The 21,960-nt window shown below is 39.5% G+C and overlaps 1 protein-coding gene across 3 annotated transcripts in view; it reads left to right on the forward strand.

Annotated features, from left to right (window-relative positions):
* Window positions 1–1,131: 1,131 nt before the first annotated feature.
* Window positions 1,132–21,960, forward strand: part of BRWD1 (bromodomain and WD repeat domain containing 1) — a 58,789-nt gene continuing 37,960 nt past the window's right edge. For 2 of the 3 annotated variants that reach the window (XM_054189143.1, XM_054189145.1), the window contains exons 1-17: window positions 1,132–1,387; window positions 1,571–1,629; window positions 1,840–1,869; window positions 2,070–2,129; window positions 5,325–5,475; window positions 6,724–6,822; window positions 7,384–7,544; window positions 8,153–8,374; window positions 10,299–10,399; window positions 11,989–12,059; window positions 13,207–13,307; window positions 15,203–15,243; window positions 16,447–16,545; window positions 17,942–18,092; window positions 18,682–18,816; window positions 20,211–20,339; window positions 21,590–21,815. In XM_054189143.1, the coding sequence (XP_054045118.1) occupies window positions 1,321–1,387; window positions 1,571–1,629; window positions 1,840–1,869; window positions 2,070–2,129; window positions 5,325–5,475; window positions 6,724–6,822; window positions 7,384–7,544; window positions 8,153–8,374; window positions 10,299–10,399; window positions 11,989–12,059; window positions 13,207–13,307; window positions 15,203–15,243; window positions 16,447–16,545; window positions 17,942–18,092; window positions 18,682–18,816; window positions 20,211–20,339; window positions 21,590–21,815 (1,903 nt within the window). In that variant the 5' untranslated portion in view covers window positions 1,132–1,320. Of the gene's footprint in view, window positions 1,388–1,570; window positions 1,630–1,839; window positions 1,870–2,069; window positions 2,130–5,324; window positions 5,476–6,723; window positions 6,823–7,383; window positions 7,545–8,152; window positions 8,375–10,298; window positions 10,400–11,988; window positions 12,060–13,206; window positions 13,308–13,790; window positions 14,177–15,202; window positions 15,244–16,446; window positions 16,546–17,941; window positions 18,093–18,681; window positions 18,817–20,210; window positions 20,340–21,589; window positions 21,816–21,960 lie in introns of those variants that run through there. The other variant, XM_054189144.1, reaches the window with a different exon arrangement.

Genomic DNA, 21,960 nt, shown 5'->3' on the forward strand with positions numbered 1-21,960 from the left:
GAAAGATGATGCCAGTGCAGCGCTGCCTTCCTCCACCGCGGTGGGGAAACGCCCCCGCTCCCTAAACCGCCGTTTAGGGTGGCCGAGATGCCCCGGGCACCACACCCGGGGAGCCTCAGTGGCACAGGAGGAGACCCATCGGCCTGAGGGGTCCGGAGATCCCCCTGAAGTGGCAACAGGAGCCAAAAGACAACGGCTCCCGCGTAGTAACGCTGTATTAGTCGATCCGCTAGTTGCGAACACGCTGCCGCCCGAGCCCTTCCCGACCTCCGCCAGCTCGGGAAGCGCACCGCCAGCCCCAGCCCTCCGGCGGCCCCGGGCACGCCGGGCAACGTGCTTCGAGATGAAGGTCTGGGCCCTGCAGCACCCGGAGCCCGCTTCGGCCCCTATCCTCGGCCCCGCATAGCCCCGGGGAACCGCCGGCCCCATCTCCGGCTCTCGGCGCCTGACGGCGGGCTGCGGCCGGTCCCCGCCGGTCCCGGCCTGACGGGGCCGGGCCGCGGGAGGCGAGGAGAGGGGAGGGCTGGGCGGAGCGGAGGCCGTGCCGCCGGGCCCCGGGGCGACCGGTGACAGCTGCGGAGACTGTCGCCTCCTTCCCAGCGGGCCCGCGCACTCCCGGCCCTCAACGGCAACCGAGCAGCCCCCCCTGCGCGCCCCCGTGACACCTCCCCCACCTCAGAGAGCGGCCCCGCCCCACAGCTCTGCGTCACCCAGCCGCCTACCATCACGCAATCCTTCCGCGCCGGGGTCTCCCGTTCCCCCACCGGCCGCTTCCTCCGCCCGCCGCCCCCACCGGTCCCCCTGCACCGTGTATCTTCCGCGGCCACACGCCCAACCCCCCCCCCCTCGCCTCCCCGCCGGTCCCCGCGCGCTCGGGACGGGGACTACTTTTTCCGCCCCCTTCCCCGCCCTCCCCCGGAGGCGTGGCCGGCGCAGGTGACAGAGGCGGTAGAGCGGCCGGTCGCGCGGCAGTGGCAGTGCTGAGGCTGCGCTAGCGCGGGGGAGGGGAGGAGACCCGGAGCGCGAGCGCGATCCCGATTCCGGCGGGGGGGCGGGGGCGGCTCGCTCCCGCGCGCGGAGGGAGGGAGGGAGGGAGGGGAGGGGGAAGGGGGGGGTGGTTGGCTGGCGGTTGGCGGTGGGGGAGGGGCGGCGCTGACAGGGCTATGTCGAGCCGGGCCCTGCCTGCCCCAGCCGCTGCCTGAGCCCCTAATCCCTGCCCAGGCAGCAACGGCCGCCGCCGCCAGCGGCGATTGTGCCGAGAGACGAGAAAGCGAGGGAGGGAGGGAGCCAGCGAGCGGCGGCCGCCGGGCCCGGGCCGCCATGGCTGAGCCCCCGGCCTCTTCCAACTCCGGTGGCGGCAGCGTGTCCCTGCCGCTCATTGAATCAGGTAAAACCGCCGGGGCGCGAGCGGCCGCGGGCCAGGGCGAGAGCTACCGCCGGTGCCGCCGCCGCTCCCTGCCGCCATCTTCCTGACCGCGGTGATGAATTGCAGTCACCCCGGGGGCTCCCCCCGCCCCAGCTGGCCCCGGACTCATCCCCCCCCTCCCGTCTCTCCCCGTGTCTCTTGCAGAGCTCTACTTCCTCATAGCTCGGTTTCTGACCACCGGCCCCTGCAGGAGAGCGCTGAAGGTGAGTTACTGGGGCGCCGCACGCTTCACCTGGGCGCACCGGCTCGCACCCCTCGGCCATTCGCTGCCGCAAAGAGGATTGAAGGGGAGGTGTGAACAGCCGGTGTCGTCCCCCCCTCCCCCGCCCGAGCCCTTGTGCGGCAGCAGCCGCTTGAGAAACCGGAGGCTTGCTGGTCCCTAACTCTGTATTTTTTTCCCCTTTTCTCTGCAGGTGCTGGTGCAGGAGCTGGAACAGTATCAGGTCGGTGTGGGCTCTGATGAAATCATCTCTCTTGCTGTAGTCAAAAGTTTCCTTTACTTTACAAGTCATTGAAGTTTCTTCCACTCTGCTGTCTCAACTTTTTTCCCCTCAACACACATTGTTTTGGATGTGTTCTATTCCTCTTTCCCCTTTAACGACTCAGTTTTCTTTTTGTTTGTTTTTTTTTCCCCTCCATTTAGTTGCTTCCTAAAAGGTTGGATTGGCAAGGAAATGAGCATTACAGAAGTTACGAAGAATTGGTGAGACCTTTTTTTTTCTTTAAAACTTTTAATTAGGATGATAACATTGATGTTAGACCCTTTACCTTTAAAAGTAGGCCTAAAGCTTTACCTTCCAGTTTCATTCCAGCTCTGTTAAGGCATTGGTGTTATTTTGGAAAGGGCCTTTAATTTCTTTACATTAGACTAACAAAAACACAAGTGGTGTTTTAAATTGAGGATATTGTTTACATAGCAGAGGTGGAGCTTGGCGTTGTGCATTGGTACATGCCACTGCCTACATATAGGGAAGAACCAATCTGAAGCAAGGTTTCATTTCAGAGTTTCACGAGCAAGTTTGTTAAGCGCGTTTTGATTTGATGGTATTTATTTTCTGGTTGGCTTCCTTCATCCGTCCCTTTCAACAGATTAGGAAATGAAATCGCTGTTCCGAAATCAAGGGTTGGCAGTTCTGGTGCCTATGAGTATGCTCTTTATCTCTGGCTACTTACTGGTCATAGCTTTGTTTCTAAATATTAGAAAGATATAAGTGATCTCTCAACAGCGTGTGCTTTGTGCCTTCTTTGACTGATGTTGTTTGCTCTAAATGTTTTAACTTCTATCCATTTCAGAATGGAAAGCTGTCTTTCTCTAGGTGTTTTGTTTTATTGCTTCTTCAGTGGCAAAGTGTATTTGGCAGTTGAATCTTATGAAGTGATGGTCTGGCAGTGCATGCCCAGTGTGATTTTATCCTGCTTTATTGTAGTTGATCTTGTTTTCTTTAAACAAATGTTTATTCTTGCTTTTTTTCCCCCCCTAAGATTCATTCATTCCAGGTTAATTGTCTGGCTTCTTCCTTAGACATCAGTTTGTGTATTGTTACAGCTAAATCTCCTTGTCCCTCATGTGTAACACTTGAAGATCTCAGAATCATATTTTCAAAGAGAAGGAATGAAATTTTGTTTAAAACATTTTCTTAATTATTTGAGTGCTGCTTAAAATGATAAACTGGATTACATTTCATCTACTTGTCAGTGTGGTCAGTTGAGCAAATGAGATTTTAAATTAATGCTTTAAGTCACTAAAAAGCCTAGTCTTGCTAAACAGGAATACTTTCAAGCTCTGACTTGAATTTAGCAAACATGAAAGTAGTATTAAGTTCAAAAAGGATTGTTTGGGGTTTGTTGTTTGTTTGTTTTTTTACCCCAGTTCTTATGACAAAAAGTGGTGGTATTGGGGATGTCACGTGTGGATTCTTCTGACTTAAGCACAGGGTTTTTTTAAGCTGTATTTATTATGCATATGCAGTTGTCAGATTAATTCTTTAATATGTGCTGCTTCTGCATCTTTTTCCTACACAATTTAAAAGAAATCTCTACACAGGGTAATAGTATTTCAGAATATCCAAATTAATCTTCTGAAGGTTTTAGTTTCTGCTTTTGAGGGGCTTTGGGAACCTGTTGTCCCACTGCTCTCACTCTGAATTTTCAGAGACCACAGACAAATGCAATCACGTAGTGCAATTATTTCTTTTCCTCTCTGCTCATCATGGAATTGGAATAAGACTTTAAAATAACTGTTCCATCCAAAATCTGAGTAAAACTACTTAAAAAGGAAATTAATTGCAAGGTTTTGTATGCATGCTTCTACTAGGGATTGCATTTGGAATATATACTTCCTGATGATGGCATGCAAACAAAACGGTTTATAATGCTTGGCGTAAACTATGCTGAGCTTTCTGTCCTTAATGTCATGGCTGGTACTGCTCTATACCAACCGGAGGCAAAATTTATAAAGTAATGATGAAAAAGTGCATTTTGTAATCTTTGGACTACCAAATACATTTCTCACGGTCAACCTTAAGCATTTGATGACCTGATTTGCTTTGATATATTTGTCTGCGTGGTAATGTTAACTATTTTACTGATAATACCACCTCCCCTTCCCCCCTAGGAATACAACCTATACCCCCGCAAGCTTTATACATTACTTCTGTTTTTATTATTAAACCAAGTATTAGGTTGTGGCTTAAATCATATGTTCTCAATACTCACTGTGCATTTGGGCAACTTTTTGTCAAACAGATCTTAGGTGACAGCATGTGGTATTTTTATTCCCACTGTTCTGATGATGAGATCAGCCTTGCCGGGACTTCCCTCATCTAAATTCAGTCAGTAGGCTCAGGCAATAGCATCATAAGCATGAGCTAGTTCTGCCTGTGTTCTGAGCTACGTGGGCCAGAGGCCACATACCTGTGTTGGTGTGGCCCTCTGCCTCCCCTGAGTGTATTGGCTGGGAATAGTCTGGCTGCTGAAGTAGCAGTGTGGCTTCTGGGACTAACTGGTTTTTACGTGGCCGGATCAGAGAGTGGAGTAAGCATGGGGCTGTTTGTGCCTGCTGATTCAGACCTTCCCAATAGTTTAAATTCATGATTCTGATGGTTTGGTTTACTCAAGTCTGTGTAAACTCTACTTTGCATATTTAACTTCTGCATTATTGTGATTGACTTCATAGTAAAATAAGGATTTCTTTTATTGTACTCCCAGAAAGAAGGGGGGGAAAAGTACTCAAAAACCACACACATCTGTTCTTGACTGAGACGTCTGAGTGTGTGTGTGGGTGTATTTTTTTAGATTGTTAGATGTAGATAGTATGGGATCCTTCCTGGATGGATGGATGGCTGTTTTGATCCTTTTGGTTTAAGGAAGTAGGGCAGTCCTATGCTATGTAGTACTGGTTCTTCAAGGAAACTATTTCCAGAGAGATTGTACTTAAACCTATTAGTTTGCAGTTTACTGAACGAGTACCATGCGACTGAAGTACTAGTTGCGTAAATTCTTGTGCTTGATTACAATAAAATTCTTCATGATCTTGAGTTATGAGGGTTTGAATTTTATTTATTATTTTAAATAAAAATAATTGGGTGAATTAAGCAAAGACACTCACTGTAAGGTGGTGCACAAATGGGTGCCGTAGGTGTGAATATTGCAGGCTTTCAGTAGTAAAATACTGATGCGCAGTAAGTAATTTTACTGCAGTGATTTTTACTACAATTCTCGTTCTTGGAGAGTACTCGCTGAATTTACAAGACCAGACCTTAATAGAATTGATTTTGTTTTGTAAGTTGAACTTTAGAATATTTAAACAACGTTTAATATGCCTGTGAATATTGATGCTTTTAGATTTGTCTGTTCTGGATGTACCATATACATTTTTAAAACTTAAAATTTCTCTCAGGTGCTGTCCAACAAGCATGTGGCTCCAGACCATTTGTTACAAATTTGCAAGCGTATTGGCCCTATACTGGATAAGGAGATACCACCCAGCATTTCGAGAGTGAATTCCTTACTTGGTGCAGGGAGACAGTCATTGTTACGTACAGCAAAAGGTATGGTTTGTTTGTTATTTGAAATGGATTTGATACATTTTCATAAGCATATGCTGAAGACATTTGGAATACTTGAAAGTGGTGAGCTTTCACCAAAATTGACCCCCACTTCTTCCGTACTGTGTTTAATCAACTAAAACACCAGTGATCTTTGTATTAATATTATACCTATATATTGATTTATGTGAAGAGAAGGTTTTCAGTTGCATCAGAAGAATCACTCTGAGTGCTGAGGCTGGCCAGTTTTCAGTGTTACTGCAATATAATGAATCATCAGGACACAGGTGCTACTAACATCTCCCGACACTCCCAGCAGTGCATTGGTTTTGAATGCGGTAGCTGTTTTACTCTGTTCCATACAAATGTCAGACTGTAGCACCAGTTTTCTGAAAGTTTTCTTGGTTAACGCAAATGGCATCAAAATTAGTACTTGTGAATTCTGTACACGTGCAGGAAGAACGTCCTTGCCTGTAACTTAAAGGGAATGGTTAGCAATGCATAAGCATGTTATTTGATAGACTAGATCTTAGCTTTAGACTTATCTCTTTGAATGTCTCTGGGAGGAGGGTGTTCATGTGTTTGTATGAAGTTCTGTTGGGTAGCTAGGTGCTGTGATGTGGAACTGGTTTATGGGATACTATTGTGTTTTCAGTTATCTGTCCTAACCACTTTAAAGGATGCACAGTGAATAACAGTGTCTGTTCTACCCTGAAAATCAGGATTCAATTATTTCAGCATGAGTGTGTCAAAATGACCGTCAGTGTGGGAATTTTTTTTTAAGCATCACAGAATTGTCAGGTTGGAAGGGACCTCTTGAGATCATCTGGCTAAATAATTTTATACTAGTCAGTATTCAATAAATGTAATATTTATGAATAAATATTAATGAAAATGTTACAACTCTTACATGCTTTACACCAAGAATAAGATAAAATCAGTTCAGAAGTTAGTCTTGTGTTACGTGAACTGCAGGGGCATCACCATTTAGGAGTAATTCCAAAGTTTAGTGATTGGTTGTGTTGGGATTTTTTCTTCGTTCTGTTACTATATTAAATGGATTTTTCTCTCCTCTGATGCTACACTGTTCATGAAAAGTTTTGGGGCATTTGGTGTTCCTGTTTTTTCAGTTGTTTCAATGCTGTGTTTGGGACCACCTATAGATAGGTTTCTTACCGTGTTTTGGAACGGCAGCTCTTTGGGCATTTTTAACATGTACTTACGACAAACTTCAACCAATTGGTTTTCAAGATTGCAGGAACACTGTTTGGAAGGGCTCTGCATTTGCTGCTCTTCATAGAGGAAGACCTCCTGAAATTCCTGTGAACTATGGCACACCACCAAATCTTGGTAAGCTCCTCTCAACACTCATCACTGCTGCTGTGAGCATACGATGTGTATCTTGGTGCTGGCCTTGCTACAATGCTGAGAATTGCACCTCAGAACTGGATCTGGAGGCTTATCTGGAGAACTTCATATGACTTCACTGGGGTTACGTATTGGGTACAAAGGTCTGCTCTCAGCACTCGTGAGGCAGTCACCTCTAGATGACATCTTTTGCTTTTATAAAGACCTTGTATTAAGTAGAGAAGCCTACAGAAAATAGAAACCATTCACCTTTGGATAGAAGGACTCCTGTATGATTTAAGGTATAGAAAGCCATGGCAAAATAAAGATAACGTTTAGCGCGTCTTATCTAGAGACTGAAGTTTTTATTGGAGCAAGTTTAAAATACTGTCTTGGTTTTGTACATGAAAAAAAATTGCAAATACAAAAAACCCTGACTTTATGATATATAAAAGTCGGTTCAAGTAAGTCCTTAATATTAACGCAAGTTAAATAAAGTCATGTTTTAGAATAGACCTGTTTTAAACTTCAGTGCGTTCACTCTTTGATTTCTTTATATTCTAGTGGAAGTACATCGAGCAAAACAATTAACTGGATATGCAAAGTTCAGTACTTCATTTCCAGGAAGTATGTATCAGCATGTCAAGATGCATAGGCGGATTCTTGGCCATCTTTCTTCTGTATATTGTGTTGCATTCGATAGGACTGGACATAGAATATTTACTGTAAGTTGATGAAATAGATCCAAATCTGAATATAGTTCTAGATGTACGCAAAGAATTTGAAATGCATATTATGCTAAAACTTCTGGAGGTCGATATAAGTAGTGTTAAAACATAGCTGATTAGCTCTATTGCCATGCTTAAGTAGAACAATTTGATGTAATTAAAGGTCTGAAGCATGTAAGAAATTGTACGTAATATGCTGGTCAGATGTTGACATTGATGTAGGAGCTTTATGCAGTGATGTAGTTCAGTGTTAAGCATGTTTCATATTTATAAAGTGGCAGAGGAGAGATTGCACGGTATTTTCATTGGCCCTTGCCTTTACTGTAAGGAATTCCCTCAAACTTATCCCAGGCTTTTTGCAGTATATGGTATAGATCTGTGATGACTGTGGTATAATCCTGTACCATAAGTGAACATTTTGGCTTTTTTAGTGTTGGTTGTATGACTTTATTTCTTTCAGCTGAAGTAGCATACAAAGTTTTAAATATAAGTGTAATTTACCAAGCTGTGTAAAAGCTTAGTTAGGTTCTGTAAAGGAAACCTAAAACTTTTATCCCAAATGTCTTTGAAAATCCTCGCTGAGAGTAATAAATATTTCTTTCTAGGGCTCAGATGACTGTTTGGTAAAGATTTGGTCAACTCATAATGGCAGGTTATTTGCCACGTTACGAGGACATTCAGCAGAGATTTCCGATATGGCTGTCAATTATGAAAACACTATGATTGCAGCTGGAAGCTGTGATAAAATGATCAGAGTGTGGTGTCTGAGAACTTGTGCACCAGTTGCAGTCCTCCACGGACACACAGGGTCCATTACCTCATTACAGGTATGTTTTGTTAAGTGTTCCTACACATTGAAGCACAAGTAATGTAGATGGATTGTAAGAAGCAGTCAGTCCATGAAACTCCAGTTTCACTTGACAGCGTGGTATGGAAAGTTTGAAGGCATTTTAATCAAATAGTAGAAAACAAGAAATAGTTTGGGCAAAAATGCTGTTGCACCTGATTTGAAAAGTTAGGAGTCTGCTTTAGTAGTAGAATTTAGATTGATGGGACACCCTAAGATTATCTAGCTGTCATATTGGTAAGAAATAACCAGTTTCCTTATTTGCTTATTGAAATTGAGAAACATAGTTACATGAATGCTCTACACCAATACAGCATTCTACCTTTGTGTTATAACTTCTTGAAAAGGAAGATTAATACTTCATTTTCTGTTTGTGGAGAAAAGTACTTTGTGGTTGCTGTTACTAGGTTAAGAAGTAACTTGCCAAGTGTACATCTTACTTTTTTCATGTCCAAGTACAAGGAACTGATGTTCTGTTTCACATGAAGGCTGGCATGTGAATGGCAAGTAACTTTCACTGTGCCTGTTGCTGTGGTTTTCACATAACAGAAATTATTTCTGCATGACTGCCTGTGGGAATATTAAAATCTGAACATTTAAATATTATTGTCAAAAATTAGTCAAAACCACAGAAGAAACAGTGGGGTTTTTAACCACAGTTTAAAAAAAAAAAAAAGTTACTTGCCTCCCTGAAATTCCTGAGTATTTAACTGAAGATAGTGACAGGAATCTGTCTTGACTTAAGAAAGATCACTACTTGTAATATCTGAACTATTGGAACCAAAGAGAATTTCTGGGAAATATTGTGTTGTTCTGTTGTTTGTTACTGTAGACGTGATAGGCTGGTTTATGTGCATGAGTGTTCTGATCCACTATGATTTTTACAGCTACTGTGATATGGGTATTTGTCTTAATCTCAAAAATATAAGTTATTTCAAAAGTGCAAAGATGTTCAGTGTAATATGTTGTGCATTTAAATTGGAAGGCGTTGTGATACTTTAGGTGCTATTGGTAGTCCTTTGCATTTAGTTATGTTTTGGCCTTTGTAATTCCTTATTTAACAGTTAAACTAGTACCTCATTATCCAGATCTGCTGTGTTTTTCAATGAGACAAACAGGCTTACGTTGAGGGGTGAAGCATGGCTACCTGCCAGCTTGTGAAGTTCAGTACAAAATAATAATTTTGCAGTTTTCTGAAAATGATGCTTCCAAGAGTAATCTTTGTATTTGCAGAGTTTGTGGCATTCATTGCATTTTTTTAATTTCTTTGTTTTTTAATGGCAAAACACTTATTCATGGTGTTTCTTTTGTTGTAGTCTTGTGGATTTTTTTGTTTGTTTATGCATTCTTAATAATACTATAATTGCAATATGTACAATTTATGTGGCTGTTTCTAATGGTAGTAGTAGTAATTAACTTGTGTTCTGTAAAGTTTTCTGAAGGGTATCTCTGTGCATAGCAATAAACCCATGTCTTAAAGAAGTATGTGTGAGGACTTCCTATAAATTTATATGTGATGCTGGGTAACACATACTCAGGCTATCTCATAACTGATGCTCTGCTTAATTATAGAATTTAAAAAGTACGCATGTCTGGAGAAACTTACTCCCTTTTTTTTAACTGCTTTTTAGTGAATGATTGTGGTTAGTTAAGACTTCAAAAACAAAGCAGTGAATTAATTGGTTTTATGTAATGCAATAATTGAAACATAGACCTCATACTTTTAAAGTATAGGAGGTATTATTTTGTAAATGTTAAAAATAGCAGTTATCAACAACTGCTTTAGCAGTTTTAGTGAAAAATACAAAGTAAATGAAGGCTTTATGTGAACATATTTAGAAGTTCATAAACACTTCTTTAATATCTCTGTTTGGATGTGTCTGATTTTACTTTCTTCTTTTTAGTTTAGTCCAATGGTGAAAGGCTCCATGCGATACATGGTCTCTACTGGTGCAGATGGAACTGTTTGCTTTTGGCAATGGGATACGGATTCCATGAAATTCAAGTATGTAAATGCATTGCTGATTAACTCTATGCTATACTGTGCTTGATAAATACAAGTCGACTGCTTTTAACTAGCTAAAAAAAATTGAGGTTTTGTGATAATAAAAATGTTGTTGACATTATCTATTACGTAATTATTTTAAAGCGTTTTAAAAAAAATTTTAAATTTACAAAAAGGATTTATAAATCCTTTACAAATTGATATTATTCCGTTTTCCTGGGAGATTAGTTGTGAAATATATTAACTTCTTACTGCACTAACTTCTTACTGCACTAAAAGTACAAATGTAGGACAACTGGAATTGCTGCCATAAATATGTTGGAGCAGTAAAATAAAGCTTTTTGTTTGTGTTGAGTTTTCAATAGTCCTGTAGTTTCAGGATGTCTCTTACAGAACTTGCATGCTGAGTATGTTCAGGATAGTTTTTAATTGTTCTCTATGTGATTGCTGTTTATTTGTACAAAAAGAAAATTAGGTGATTACTGGGAAGAAGAGATTTGGGATGATCAGTCTGTATCTCATATTGTGGCATATAATGGTAGTTGGTATAAAATGATCCATTTTACGTTAGAGTAGCTATTTTAGAAAAAAATCATTACTTTAGAAAGCAGACGACTGTTGTGCTTTTTAATTCAACTTGTGATCTTAAGGTAGTAGAATTGCAGCAAAAACTATCAAAATTGTACTTTCATCTGAAGAATCTTTTAGGGCTGTAAGTTATAGTGGGGGAGCGTTCAAACTGGATCCTTAATTCACCTTCTAAAATTAATTTAGAGGACATTGTTTAAATTAGTTTAAGGATGGACTTGAGTCGGTTTAAGCATTGGTAGGTTTCAAAGCAGCATTCTTAGGATATGAATCTCTGTAGTGTGTATCATACAAACATGAGAAATATTCTTATACTGAAGGTCTTAACGTTTCCTTTGATAAGCAGAAAACACTTGAACAGAAAAGCAGTAGAATGAGTAGAAACCTATAATGCTTGTAAGTGGTATGGTTTGCTGGATTTCTCCTTAATGTAGTTCTTAGTAGCTACTTTCTGTGAGATTATGGCGATGTCAGCTGGAAGAGTGTGTGCATGACTTGCAGAACAGGAAAGCAGTCTTTTAAATCACTGTGTGCACAGCGTTGCAAAACTCTTATGTACTTCTGTAAAATCTTACGGTTTTGTACAGCATTCTGTAGTAATGGCGTTTGGTAGGCCTTTTTTCTTGTACTGTTGATGGTTTGTAATGTGAGGGCAAGAGTTCAGTATTTCGTGGATGTGTTATGGAGGGGGTAAATCATACTTACTGAAGGATAAAAGAGAATAAATGTTCTTTGGCATATCATGTTATCCTTGCTAGGTGATAGCAGAAAAAGTCAAGCTGTGTGGGCTTTGAGCATCATTTGTGTATATGTGTACAGTAATTTTTAAAACTAAACCTTATCGTTTATCCTCCAGCACAAGACTTGCAGATGTTACTGTACGTATTTAAGAAGCACCTGTAGTATAGATGTTTGAAGAAACGTACCTTTATGTTTTGAAATGTTGATAAAAGCCAAGTTTTGTGTGGCATGTCCTGTTTCAAACATCTTTTCTTTTTAAGCAATCGGCCAGTGAAATTCACAGAGAAACCTAGACCAGGGGTTCAGATGCTTTGTTCTTCATTCAGTGTGGGTAAGTCCCATACAGATTGAGGTTAACATTGTGATTTCTCTTCTTTCCTCATTAGTAGTTACTATAATACTCTGTTTGTGACAGCTTTAAAATACACAAAACCAGCAGCTGTGTAGTAAGTAATTGTATATATGTGTGTTAGCCTATGACATAATAAAGCAATGTGACTTGCCTCAGCTAACAGTGAAAGACTGTTGAACTAGGTGATACTGTTTTCCTTTTGCCATTGGTGATTTTACAGAAGTAAAAGTCACCTGATGCTCGTTTACTTTTTATCCATCTTTATTGAATTTTTATTTTTGTTTAATCCCTTAGTATAATGTCAAGGATTTGCAAAATTAGCTTCTTAAGATACCACAGTCAACAGCAGTGGAAGTGGTTACTTCCAATAGCAGGAGATCCTGATTCTGTGCCAGCTGTATGCAGGGATAGTCACAAAGTTCCCTTCTTTCTTAAGAATCCACAAATGAATCTATAAATCTACTTCACTCCTGGCTTTTAGTCTTCTTTAATTCTCATCATGTAGGTGACTTGTGGGAAAGGTTACTGGTACCAGATAGCATGAACATTAGAAGAAACTAGGGAATTTCAGAAATAAAATACAAATCAAAGTGTAGCTTGTTAACATTGTCAGGATACAGCCTTGGGTTGTGTTTGTGTGGGTTTTTTGACAGCATTTACAGGTTTCAAGAGGCAGATGTTAGTATTGCTGCCACCACAGCTAAATACTGGTGTACTTATACTGGTTTACTTAATGCTTCTGCCTGGGTTTGAAGCAATTCACGTGCCGCAAATGAGACATATGCTACAATGAAAGAGTCATCTAGGTAATTCTGATGATGACTAGCCATATTCCCCATAACTGAAGGCTTCTGTGTGCAATTAGTAGTGTTAGATGTTTCATCATTCCCCTACTTACATATTTCAAAATCTTTATAACACTGAGTATGACTATTTTTACTATGGCTTTCTGGGGCAAGAGAAGGATTTCCTTTCACATCTGTATGTCAGTGGAAAAGCATAAAAAATGTGACACTCTTCAGATTTTTTTTTTTTTTAAACTAGGCATCTGAGAAATGTTGGTGATCTGTTTTAATTTCTTATACAGTAGCTTAATTATTGCTTGATTTTTTTTTTTTTTTTACAGGTGGTATGTTTTTAGCAACTGGCAGCACTGACCATGTCATCAGGATGTATTTTTTTGGCTCTGAAACACCTGAGAAAATAGCTGAATTGGAAAGTCATGCTGTAAGTAAGATTGTTAAAGCTAATAATTAGTCACTTCAAGCAGTATTGAAGTTGCAAGTTAATGTTGTTAGTGGGTTTGTAGCAATGTTCTTTTATTGAATATTTTTTAGAACTTATGCAGAATTTCAGTCAGTCATCTCAGTGTGGCTTGACCATTTTAAAGGCTGCAATATATAAAGATGATATTTGGAATTCTGTCTTTTCAACTGGATGTCATACATTTCTCTAATTTTGAAGTGTGTGGTTTGCTCATTTGCAAGTGTGCCTAGCCACCCACACATTATGTGCTGTATAGAGGAAGTAGAAAGGCTGAGAATGTGGATTTCCTTACTCAAGTTATTTACCATTTGACACCTTTTGTGTTCGTCATGGTTTTGGCCGGATTGGCCAATCAGAATGACAGATGGCCCCTTCCCCCTACCCTCCTCCCCCCCCCCCCCCCCCCCAAGAGAGGAGAAGAAGAGATAGAGAGATTTACGAGTTTAGAAAAAGAACTAAACTACTCTAATGAAAATCACAATAAATAAGGAAATAATAATAATAATTATCAAAAAAAAAAGGTATGCAATATATACAAAATCATATCCAGCTCCCAGGATGACGATCGCGTCACCAGCAGACACAGGGAAAGTCCCAGACTGGAGTCAGTGACGGACAGGAGCAGGATTCCGGATCTGGAGTCAGGAATGCTCGGATCGGGATCAAAAGCAGACGAGACGAACAGACAGGGTCCTGCTCGGATGTCAGCCACTGAAGAAAGAGAGCTGACCTTTTGATCCCTTAACTTTTATAGTGAGCATGATGCATATGGAATGGAATACCCTGGTGGTCAGTTTTGGGTCACCTGTCCCGTCTGCTCCTCCCTGCAGGTGGGACCCCTCTATGGTTCTCCGCTTCCAACCCTCTAACAGGGCAAATAGTGAAGTTAGCTGATCTTTGTTGTTACAGCAATAAGTATAAGCAAGAGGCTCTGTGCGTACCATTCCTTGGTATAATCAGGTCTTATCACTCTGAGAGTGAACACTTTCTGAACAATATGCTGTTAATTGCAGAGTTTAGTCAGTTAGAAGAGGCCCAGCTAAAAAGTAAGATTACAAAACACAAGATTGGTTCTGCTTTACCTCAAACCAGGACAGTGTTAAATCTTTAAATGGAATTGAGTTTCCAGAATTTTACTTCTGTTCATCTTGACCTTTATTCACATCTTCAGTGGCTGTGCAAGCTACTTTGTACTTCCTAAGTAATAAGTCAGCTTGCCGATCTAGTGTTGTTTTCGCATGTGGTTTATGTAATGCGTGATGTCCGTCTTTGCTTGCATTCTTGGTGTAACTGGTACCTCTTAGGAAAAGAACTTCTTAGCTAAAATACTCTCATTTTTTATTTGTGTACCTTAGTCTAGCAGGCTCTGTCTTCTAAGGAATCTAACAGAAACTTGCCTTACATTCATGTGCTGAAGGTTGAGTCACTTTTCCAGCACTTGATGCACAAAGAATCTTTAGTTTTACTGTAGAGAATTTAGATTTAGTTGAACCCTTAATGCTCTTTCAAGGGCAGGTCTTAAAATACTCATCTTCATTTTGTTTGCCTTAATATGTTTTCTCTAATACTGAATCTGACTTTAAGCATTTATGTTACAGTGATAAAGCTTGATCAATACATATTTTGTATGTAGGGAAGACTCAGTTATGAAGACAAACTGATCTGAGTGTGCTATCTAGTTTTCCTGTAATTTTTATTGTGATAAAAATGAATAACTAATTGTATATTTCTTTACTGAAGAAATTATACAATATGTAGGTTTTTTTCATTGTTTCAGATTTTACTAAGCTCACATTTGTCAAAACCATATTTCCTGTTTAAAAACATAATTTCTAACAAACTACTTTTTCTTACAGGACAAAGTTGACAGCATTCAGTTTTCTAACAGTGGTGACAGGTAGGTTGAAAGATGCTCAAATGTTAACAAACAATACGTTATTTTGGAATTTAGAATATGTTATTGTTCCCATCTGGAGGTTTCCAGTAAGAAAATTGCATTTGTAAAACTTCACCTATACTTCCAATACAGAGTGGAGTAAAAATTGATCTCTGATTGGCCTATCACTAACGAAGATACAGATTTTATCCTTCAGGGTAGACCCACATCTGCAACCATAAGTTGCAACGTTTTTTTTTTTTTTCCCCCTCTTCTTGAAAGCCAGATAACTGTGACTGAGAACAATAATAATGTACATCCAATTTGGAAGTTGTAGTTGTCTTCCTTTTAAAAGTGTTTTTCTGCAATTATACTTGTCTTTGGGGCCATCATGTTGCACTGGTCCATCTGTGCTGCTTGTATGGGTTACTTTTTAAGGCAGTACCAAAGAAAAAAGGCAAAACTGCTCTTTTGCTTGGTGATGCTTTCTATGGAAGGTATTGAAGATTATAATTATTATTAAAGTTAATCACAGCAAATTAGCGCACAGTCATGATATACCTGCATGCAAACTCTTTCTGTGGGAGGTATGTCAACTGTCTTTCTCAGGATTGTGATTAACGGACTAGGGAGATTATTTTTGGATGTCTTGCACCCATGTGTTTCTTTCAGTTCCTCTCTTCAGGAATTTCCGTTCTGCTGCATTGATAGTTCAGCAGTTCATGAAATGGAAGCCTAAACTGCCATGGTTTACACCTTGGTATCTTAAAGTAAACCAGTGGTGGTCTTCTCTTTTATGCGCAGTTGTGGGTGGGAACATCTCAGGCTTTGCTGTGCTGATACATTCTTTCCTCTACTTCGGTATTTGATATTCTACAATTTCAGAATGCTTTACTTAATATGCTTCATTAAAGTATTGTAATTGAAAAGGAGTTGGGGATGAAGTTGTGAATTGAGTCTAACTGTGGAACTTGCTTCTCTGTTCTATGTGTTTTGACAAATTTATTCGGTTTTTCAGTTCAGAAAAACTCTCTTTCCTGGCATTCTGGAAAGAAAGTTAATGGTCAGGTAACTGTAAATAATTCCCTTGCACACAAATTGAAGATTTCACTTCTATCAGTCTTTCGTTGTAATGTTTTAAATTGTGGTGGCATGTAACTCTGAATATACTTAAAAGCAAATACTTTTGAAGGTGAATTAACTATCCTTTAAAACTTCTTCAAGGTTCATAAGTGGCAGTAGAGATGGAACAGCTCGAATCTGGCGTTTTGAGCAAGCAGAATGGAGGAGTATTTTGTTGGATATGTCCGATCGATTACCAGGGTAGGTGAAGTGTTGTCTTTTTTTCATCTGTTATGAGAAGTCCGATAGTTTGAACCACAAGCACACTTAACTTACAGTCAAACTAAAGCAAGCCTTAGCGATACTATGATCAAGCAGTGTGGTCTTTGGGGGGTGAAATGAGTGTTCTGGTGATGTAATAACTTGCTAAAATTTAGTCTGTGCTTGAAAAATGCATAAATACTTACACAGCTTTCAAACATATGCTGTGCCAAATCAATTACATTTAATTTGTTAAGGAAAAAAGTTAACAGAAAGTGCAATAGATCCTCTCTATCTGGATTTTAGTCAGACATGTGATATGTCACAGGACAAATGTTTTTAGATTAGTAAAAATAAGGTAGATGATAACCTCTTTCCAGGAGAGGTCAGGACAAAGGTAATAGGTGGGTTTCCTCAAGGACTGATCTTGCTGCCTATTTTCATTGATTCTTTTGTACTTTTAAAAAGTGCATCAATGAAATATGCTGGTGGCACACAGTTTGAATAGTGTTACGTAGTTCATCTGTAATGAAGATCAGGATGTTACATGGCATTCGGTAAACCTGAAGGATGGATGATTTAAAGCAGTACAACTTCTGTAGACCGAAATGCAGAAATGAATTTGTAGGTGATTAAACGAGGGGGGAAACAAACACAAAAAACAAACCGTGGGTATACTAGTTGATTAGAGGGTGATTCCAAGCTCTTGTGATACAGCCATGGGGGGAAAAAAAAGTGGTTTTACTAAGAAAGGATAAAGTATTAGTATTTGAGATTTGACTGTGGCATCTCTCGGGATTAATATGTGCAATTGTAGTTATGTATAATTGAGAAAGAGTCTTTGTAAGAGAGGCTACTAGTTGACATGGAATATAGGTAACTGTTAAGGTGTGTTTCAAAGAAAACTTGTTTCTTCAGTTGACTAAGATGCTGAGAGGGAGCATTAGAGTATCCTATAAATGTATTTTTGCAGGGAAAACGAGAAAGTAGATTGAAGTTAATACAAAATATCTTTACTTATGTTGGGAATCAGAAAAAATGCTTAGTTAATGTAGAGGTTAGCTTCTGAAATAGTTTTTAGTTGGAAAGCTCTTGACTGTAAGGTGTCCATATTTTCAAAGGATTTATTTTAGGACTCTAATTGTAGAAGAGACAAGACTCTGAAAAAGGAAAGCCTTTTTGCCTTGCATCTCAAATGGGAAAGAGCTTATGTCCTATGAAATAAGTATGCTAGAAATCCATATTTGCTTTATAGCTGATTGCTCCAAAAAGAATGAAGTTTATGGGCAAAGTTTCAAAACAAATTTAATTCTTAACTTTCCTTGTCTCATTATTAACATTAGATTGAAATGGGCTGATTAAGAGTATCTCATGTCTGTTCTACTCTTTAAAATAGTGACACATGTTCAGAAGAAGACAAATTTATGAAGCCTAAAGTAACCATGATAGCTTGGAACCAAAATGATAACTATGTTGTTACGGCTGTGAATAATCATCTGCTCAAAGTGTGGAATTCCTGTACAGGACAATTGCTTCATGACTTGGTGGTATGTGACTTTACTTGCTTTTTGAAGTTGATGGGCTTCCTAGAATTGCAATGACATGTGCTTGTTGAGTTCATAATTAGATCTGACTTGTCTTGAAAGCTCTGTATGAATGATAAAGCAAGTGCAGTGTTCTTGAATTTTTTTTAAACAAAACTAGCTGCTTCCTCCTGCTTTTGAACAATCCTGTCCCTGGCTGCTGTGTTGAACTTGCCTCTCCTGTGGCATAAACTGAAGTTTTTGTGCAGTAACGTACTTGTCCATTGAATAGTTTGCTGTCTTTTGGCAAAAGTTCCATATTTCTAAACTTCTTGCTTGAATCTAGAAAATTATTAAATTTAGGGTGATAAAGTCTTTCTGGCTGCCTGGGGTTTTGCCCTACTTATGTGCTGCAGGTAGCAGTTGGGATAGATACGCTGTGGAATTTGTGAAAGTCCGTATATTTTTGGAGGCAGTTTCTAGGGGACTAATTTTCCAAAAGTCTGAGTATGAGGAGAGGACAGTACAGTACTTTAGGCTCTACTGTAAATATCTTATTGATGTGGATTTATGTTCTCTTGTTTGCACGTAATGTGCGATTTTTAAATTCTAGGGGCATGCAGATGAAGTATTTGTCTTGGAGACCCATCCTTTTGATTCCAGGATAATGCTGTCTGCAGGTCATGATGGCAACATCTTTATCTGGGATATTACCAAAGGCACAAAAACAAAGCATTATTTTAACATGGTAAGACCATTTCTAAACTTCTGTGGTTTTTTTTCTCAACACACAGCAGTGTGTTCACATACTAGTTTAAGAAATTGTCCCCAGCACGTACAACCCCTGCATCTTTTAGGTGGGAAAAAACCACCAAAAACCAAGCAACTAAAACCCACCAAAAAATCCCAAACAAGCAAAACTTATGGCTCATGTTTTCTCTAGAGCTTTTAACTTTTGAATTTTTTGGTTATTGTAACTGTGGGTGGAATGTGACCAGGAGCCAGTTTTAACAGTTTTTACTGTGGCAGAAAAGGAGGGCCAGGATTGCCTCTCTTGTCTGCTTTCAGCTGCCCACTGAGAGAGACACTTCATTCTCCACCTTGAATCAGGTGCCTCTCATTGGACACTTTACTAAGCTGAGTCAGTTCACTAATCTACTGCAAAACTACTCCCTGTTTCCTTCCACTGCTACTTTCCTGTAGGGCTTCTGAGTTGAATTTGGTGAGGGAGGTTTTGACAAGTTCTGAGACAAGGAACATGAGCTGTAAGAATGTGCAGTTTGGTGTAAGGAATGTGAGGTACGGGGGAGCAGGGCAGGACATTACTTTCATCGCAGTCAGTGCCTGAGCTCTTCAGACTGCACCAGCTGATCAGGACTTTTCGGTCTGTGAGGTGGTGTGAATAGTTGACACCAGGGCTTTTCCACTCTTTGTTCCTAAGGATCTTCTTGCACCTCATTCATAGTAACAATTTTCCTTAATTGACATGAGGTGCCATCTAAAAGACTGAAAGGACCGTCATATCAGTAGTCTTATGGACAAATATTTGTACTCTCAACTGTCTTAAAAATGATATTATTACCGTAAGCATTAGTGGATTGGCTCAATTCTTCTCGAGAGCTCCTGTGACACTCACTCCATTTGACAGCTCATTGTTAACACTTACAATAGGTTATTTTCTCCGAGACTTAAGTAATGATCCTGTGTTCATGTTAATTTTTTAACCTTTTTTTTTCCTGGTTACAATCAATAAGGAAATTATGTTTGGTTTTTTTTTTCTTTAGCTTTAAGATTCCCTGTGCTTTTCTTGAAAGTGGCTTAACAAAATCAGTATCTGTTAGCGGCAGTGTATTTTTAAGCAATATATTAACAGCTTAAAAGCCTCAAAAAACTTTTATTTTTTTTCATAAGAGTAAGTTTCCATAGCCTTTAATGCATCTTTTAAAACAGTGCAATTCGTGACTTAAATTTACATACCAAGGGGAAAAGAAACAAACTGAAGTAATGAGGTTTTTTGTGCTTTAATGGAGGTATATGAGGTGCATGACTGCTTTTGAGAGAGTAATGAATTTTTGATGCTGCGTTATTGTTTGCTCAAAAAAAAATGGTCAAACAGTCTTGAGTTTCTTTCCTTCAATGTAGATTGAAGGCCAAGGACACGGTGCTGTTTTTGACTGTAAATTTTCACCGGATGGGCAGCATTTTGCATGTACAGATTCTCACGGGCATCTGTTGATATTTGGTTTTGGCTGTAGCAGACCTTATGAAAAGGTAAGTTCAACTTTTTATTAGAACTGTTTATTCGAGCTTCTAACTGCAATTAGATTAGTCACATTTATTCCTCTAAAACATCATATGATCTAAATATAACGGGTTCCTTGATGTCTGAGAGTTCTCTTCTGTGTATGGTCCTGTCACAGCAGAAACAACCAGTGTCTTAACATTCCCTTGAGAGTAGCTCCCAAGAACTTTTCTGGAATACATTTTCATCTTCTAGGCAGCTAATTTGTGCGTTAATAGTTCAACCTCAAAATTACCTTTATTTCTGAAAATGGTTTATTGCACTACTGCCTGATAAACAAAAAAATAGACTGTTTGTATGTTAAGAATAACTTGCTGATTCATTTCAGTTATTAGAGCTTACAGTTCTTTAGGCCCTTCCTTATACAAGCTTATTAAAATAAGCAAAAGTAAATATTTATCCAAAAACTGTATTTTGAAATGTTAGAAAAATGTGCATGGGATAAATGTTCTGCTTTTTTGAATCTATCAGCCTTGTTCCCTTTTTGTTTTGATAAATACAGCTGTTTCTGTCTTTTTCAAAATAGCTCTCAAAAGTGCAGTTCTGGCCTATGCTTTTCTTCACTTCCCCCCTCAATTTTTTTAAAGTTGCAATGGTAATTCCATGTTGGTAATTTTAAAGAACTGTTTTTTTTTCTTGCTCTACATTCTTAGCTGAAATTGAAACTTAGTCTCTTCATCTTGCTCACCATTGCTAGGAGCAAAATTCTGACTGTGATCTAATACTTGTGTAACCGTTTTCCTTCAGCTGCATGGATTTAACAGGCTGGTTTAGTTGCAGAGAAATTTCTGCTGGATATTGCTTGATTAAGAAATAACTTTGAGAGCTTATGTTGAACTTAAGACAATTATTTCCTTGCATGGAAACCAAGGAAATGTTTCTTAATTGTGTGTGGGGAAAAAAATAGAATGACGTGTAAAATATTTTTAAATGTAAAGCAGTGCTTCTGCTTTAAGTTACCTCAGCTTACTGTTTCCTAAAAACATTTTGTTGCCTGCAAAAGCACTATCAAAAATCAAAGCGCTGCGACACCCATGCAGGTTAATTGTAGCTATGCATAACTTTTTTTTTATTTTATTTTTATTTATTTTTATTGGCAACTTGCCCTTTCTTTTACCCTTAAGGATTTTTTAGATATTTTAGCATCACTTGTTCTTCTCTGTTCTTTAGCATATTCTTTTCTTCAAATTGCTAACATAAAAACTTCATATCTTTCTAGATTCCTGATCAGATGTTCTTCCACACTGACTATCGGCCCCTTATTCGAGACTCTAACAATTACGTCCTAGATGAGCAGACTCAACAGGCTCCTCATCTCATGCCCCCTCCCTTCTTAGTAGATGTGGATGGAAACCCTCATCCAACAAAATATCAAAGATTGGTGCCAGGAAGAGAGAATTGTGCAGATGAACACTTGATTCCTCAACTTGGATATGTAGCAACAAGTAAGAACGGTATCGTTAAAGATCTACATCCAGAAATTAGAGTTACTGTAGTAATTCTGAATGAGAACAGAGTAGATATGACATAGGTGATTTAAAAATGCCATCGTTTTATGACATGCTAACTATCGTGTGTTTGTTTATGTAA

The sequence above is a fragment of the Rissa tridactyla genome, chromosome 1 (assembly GCF_028500815.1).
Source record: "Rissa tridactyla isolate bRisTri1 chromosome 1, bRisTri1.patW.cur.20221130, whole genome shotgun sequence".
In the NCBI taxonomy this organism is placed as follows: Eukaryota; Metazoa; Chordata; class Aves; order Charadriiformes; family Laridae; genus Rissa; species Rissa tridactyla.